This window comes from Lactuca sativa, chromosome 4 (genome assembly GCF_002870075.4).
Source record: "Lactuca sativa cultivar Salinas chromosome 4, Lsat_Salinas_v11, whole genome shotgun sequence".
NCBI lineage: Eukaryota > Viridiplantae > Streptophyta > Magnoliopsida > Asterales > Asteraceae > Lactuca > Lactuca sativa.
The window spans coordinates 293,585,692-293,590,413 of NC_056626.2; the positions used below are offsets into that span (position 1 = coordinate 293,585,692).

At 34.8% G+C, this 4,722-nt stretch overlaps 1 protein-coding gene across 1 annotated transcript; it reads left to right on the plus strand.

The window, feature by feature from the left end:
- Positions 1-3,590: 3,590 nt before the first annotated feature.
- On the plus strand, positions 3,591-4,516 carry LOC111901047 (probable histone H2AXb). Its single transcript, XM_023896914.3, has 2 exons — positions 3,591-3,859; positions 4,078-4,516. Exons 1-2 carry the CDS (start codon positions 3,662-3,664, stop codon positions 4,297-4,299), a joined length of 420 nt encoding a protein of 139 aa, XP_023752682.1. The 5' UTR covers positions 3,591-3,661; the 3' UTR covers positions 4,300-4,516.
- The last annotated feature ends 206 nt before the right edge of the window (positions 4,517-4,722 follow it).

Consider the following 4,722-nt stretch of genomic DNA (forward strand, 5'->3'; position numbering starts at 1 on the left):
TGTTCACATTGATCTATCTTCTAGAGGTATAAAGTTTGAATCTTGATGATGCATTTATTAGATCTAGCTATTTTTGGATGTTATGAGTTTTTTGTCAGTTTAGTGCATAAAGTTTAGATCTTGAAAGTTAGTAACCTTGTTATGGATAAAGTTGGAAACTTTATCCATCTAAACAACATTTTGATTCAGATATGAAGGTTGGAGACTTGTACTTGATGGATTAAGTTGAAAAAGATGAACTTTTGGGTCCCTTTGAGACTCAAAGACTAGATATTGTTTATTAGGACCATTCTAATGGATAAAGTTGGAGAATTTATCCATTATAAAGCTATTATGAACTATAAAAATGTGATATTGGCCCTTCTATCCCTTCCATGCAAGAGTTGTGATATCTTATTGGGTTAAGAACTTATGGTTTTCTTTGAAGTATGTCCATATTGATTTTGGGGCCCAATCAGGTTATTGGGCCATAATGGGCTTTTATTGCTTTTGATTTGGGCTTTGGATTGCCATTTTGGGTTATAGGCTATTTATGCATTTTGGGTTGGGCCCTGGTTATGGAACAAGCGAGAAAAGGGTAAAATGGTATTTTACCCTTTAAGAGGTCGGTTTATGGAGTAGGCCTCAAAATTTTGGATTATCGGGTTAATTATTGATTATGATTGTATTTCTTTTGTTAGTTGGCGTGAGGTTATCTGGTTCAATAGTCCGAGCAGTTATTTGGTTATCAGTAGACTGATGTGAGTTTCCTAACTATATTTAGCAGGTGGAAGGCACCAATGCCGACCCATGGTTTGTTATTCTTAGTATGCTTGTTGTATGCGTGACTCATGTATGTGTTATGTGTTCTATGTTTACCGAGCGAGGCTTGATGCAGGGCGGGGCACGATGTCAGGCGAGCCTTATGAGTATATTGTATACTAGTTATCTGTATGTGTTTTTATGATTATCGGGTAGGGGCCCAAAGTCTAGTTTGTATGCTATTCATATTTGTGATTATAGCATGTGTTGTGTGTTTATATGTTTGTATGTTTATATCGGGCGGGGCCCAATGCCAGGGGTCCTGATGACTGACAGATCTGTATACCGAGCGGGGCTTAATGTTGGGCGTGGCCCAATATATGTTATTATGTATAGTATGTGGTATTTTGGGGAACTCACTAAGCTTTGTGCTTACGGTTTTCACTTTATGTTTTAGGTACTTCTGTTTTCAAAATGAAGGGCTCGACTTGATCACAGCGCATCCGCCTATGTTTCCGCATTATGATGATTTTGGGATTGTACTCTGATAACTATTTTTCTTACAAAGTACTTTTGAATATTTAACAAAGTAGTATTTAATATTGAATTAAAGATAATTAATGTTTTGGTTGAATTAAAATCGAAATTTTTACCTCATAATTTGGGGATGTTACATTGGGTGTGCTGATAGGTGGATTGTAGCATCAATTTCATGCTTGTTCGGGTTGTGGTATACCCGATCCGAGTGTGAGGTGAGTCTTCTCACTATACTATGTAGGTTGCTAGACTGTCTTTGTGACTTTTGTATGAAAGACAATGGGAGGATCATGACACTTGTATGAAAGACCATATGATGACCATGTTAATTGTATGAAAGACCATGACACTCATACGAAAGACTATGAGATGGCTATAACAACGAAGACATCAACAATAAGTGATTGTAAGACTGTGGGAGGACCACGTCATTTATAAATTTGTATGTTATGTATGATATGTGGTATTTTGGGGAACTCATTAAGCTTTGTGCTTACGGTTTTATGTTTAAATATTTCAGGTAATTCTGGTTCCAAAGGGAAGGGTCCGACTTGATCTCATTGCATCCATTGGAGATTTTTCCGCACCATTTGTTATTGATTTTATACCGATGTTTTGAGAATGTTTTTCATACTATGAATTCTTTATGAATGAATGAATGAATGGTTTTAGGTTGTCGAAAAATAAAAAATTTACTTAGAAATTTTGGGTCGTTACATCGCAAGCCAACTGCTATGACTTTCTCATCTTTTCTTCCTACTTACTTTATACTTGATACATATAGAATATGTATTTTCACATAATACTCTTTCCTTACATTAGGAAGTCACACACTCCCAATGTTTCTAACTCCTTATCGCTATATGGCATATAATCATCACCATTCTCTACTGGGACTTACACCTAGTCTTAGACTCTTCTCACGAGTCCAATTCTCTATGTTTCTAACTCCTTATTACACATAAGGTCTAATATTTGTTCTTTCTCTAACAGTTACTCACAAGTTAGCTATCATAACATACATATATCTACATTATCTTACGGGTCCATCTTTTCTCATTATATGAGTCACACTTCCTCTTATTTCTCACTTATAGGCACACTAACAAAGTGTCCTCTTATTTTGGATACTCCACGTCTCTTACTTCCTCAAAAGTCTTGACCCGTTTCCTCTTGTTCCTTAGATTTTAACACAACTACATTGAACACTTTATGCTATCTTTATCTTTCTCATAAGTGTCCATCATGCCATTCGTTGCACCACTTTCTCTATGTCTGCATATCTATCTCATTTTTCTTATTCTAATATTTCTCTGGTAAGTGCTATCTCTGTAACATTTAACCACATGGTGCAAACATCTACTATACACATCTCATACTTTGTCCAAATTGAATTGTACTTTCTTTTTGCATGGCTATTACTCTCGAGCAATGTCAAATCTACTATAGTACTCATAAATACACTTTCTTACTCTTTACCTTTTTCTAGATAGACTACCTTTATCTTTCTTTTCTTTCTTTGGGTATATAAACCCTTTTACTTTTTCTTTACCATTTCTGTCTTTTTTTTATCCCTATTCTTCATATATCTACTATATTTTCCTCTTTAGGACACATATTCTATCTAGTGTCCATCTATTAGGAAACATCTTCTCTATTACATATTTCTTTCATGATACTACGGTATCATTATCTACACATACTCTTGGTATCTATTTAGCTAGAGAGCCAATTCTTAGTCTTTTTCACAAAATGATTTTTTTTCTTTCTTTTTTAACAATATAGACCCAAGCCTTCAAGGCTAGTCAATCTACTAATCTTTATATGTTCACGTTCTTTATTTTCACATGTCTTCAACCGTGTACCATAATCTTCTAACATGGTTTATCACAAAACCAGCTGATAATCTTTATTTATCCTTTATCTTCCCCAGTTTGAGACTAAGAATAATATAAAATATCTAAGAATTAAACCCGATCCTTTTAGATTTAAGTTTTGAAAAAAGCCTATTTTTTTTCTTGCTCTTGGGCCAACATATGTTTGATCAAGCGAAATAAGTCCTATAAACACAATTCGTAGTATTTTCTGCCTATTATATAGTTTTGTCCATATAATAAATTAATTATTTATAATACTAAAGTCGGAAAATCTTTAGTAAGTATTGGACTTTTAAATAAAATTAACACACTCCCGCGAAAAAGAGTCGAAAGAGGGAGAAGGTTGTGCCAAGCTGGCAATCCTAGTCTAGTCTATCCAACCAATAAGAACGAAGAAACTTCATGTATAAATTTGTATTATGTACCCTTACTACTTCAGATCACTACCAGCTTTAAACATATCTCGTTCCGTAAAAACTAGGGTTAGGGTTTATCACTTCAATAAAATGGCTCCCAAGTCAGATGCCAAAGGTGGAAGAGGAAAACCCAAGACCACAAAATCCGTGTCTCGATCTTCCAAGGCCGGTCTCCAGTTCCCCGTCGGTAGGATCGCCCGATTCCTCAAGGCCGGAAAGTACGCCGAACGTGTTGGCGCCGGAGCCCCTGTTTACCTCTCCGCCGTCCTCGAATACCTCGCCGCCGAGGTACTTCATCTCAATCTTGATCTATTTGCTTTTTATTTCGTTTATATAATCTTATATGTCTGTTATCCTTCTATTTCGGCTTTTGATTTCGATACATCAGCGATATGGAAAAAATCTGTATTTTCTGATTTCGATTGTTATCAATTGCGAATTTGTGTGTTTCTTGCTTTGTTGAGGCTTCTCAAATTCTTATAAACTTTTTTGATTTGTTGGTTTAGGTTTTGGAGTTGGCAGGGAATGCTGCAAGGGATAACAAAAAGAGCAGAATTGTTCCAAGACATATACAGTTAGCAGTGAGGAATGATGAAGAACTTAGCAAGTTGTTGGGGTCAGTGACGATTGCTAATGGTGGTGTCTTACCAAATATTCATTCAACTTTGCTACCAAGTAAGGTTGGAAAGGATAAAGGTGAAATTGGTTCTGCTTCTCAAGAGTTCTAGATCTTATTGCATATGAAGTTTTTGTATAAACGAAAAAGGCCTGTTTTGGGGTTTTACTTGCAATCGAATTATCAAAATTTTGGTACTATAATCATTGATTGGACTTGAAATGAGAATCATGTCTCCATCAATGATATGATAATCTTTAATGTTTACTTTAGTTTATAATATTGGCATGTTTATCATGTTTGAAAATTTCAAGAAGCAGTTTTTATCATGACTTGTTTGATACAAGAACTACAATACCTAGTAGTGGTTGATAATTAAAATTTTCAAACTTTGGTTAATGCTAATGAACTACAAAAATGGCTATTCAAAATTTCAAGCTTTTGTTTAGAGTAGTTCTTTCATGTTGATGATAATGCATCTAAATTTCTAATAAAAATAATGAAAAATTATTTAGAAGGGCAACAACGTTCTAAA

What these genes read in the sequence shown, in the direction of transcription:
- LOC111901047 (XM_023896914.3), top strand. Translation starts at nt 3,662, where the DNA reads ATGGCTCCCAAGTCAGATGCCAAAGGTGGAAGAGGAAAACCCAAGACC. An exon ending in TCGAATACCTCGCCGCCGAG is followed by an intron (nt 3,860 to 4,077) that starts GTACTTCATCTC and finishes TTGTTGGTTTAG; the next exon opens with GTTTTGGAGTTGGCAGGGAA.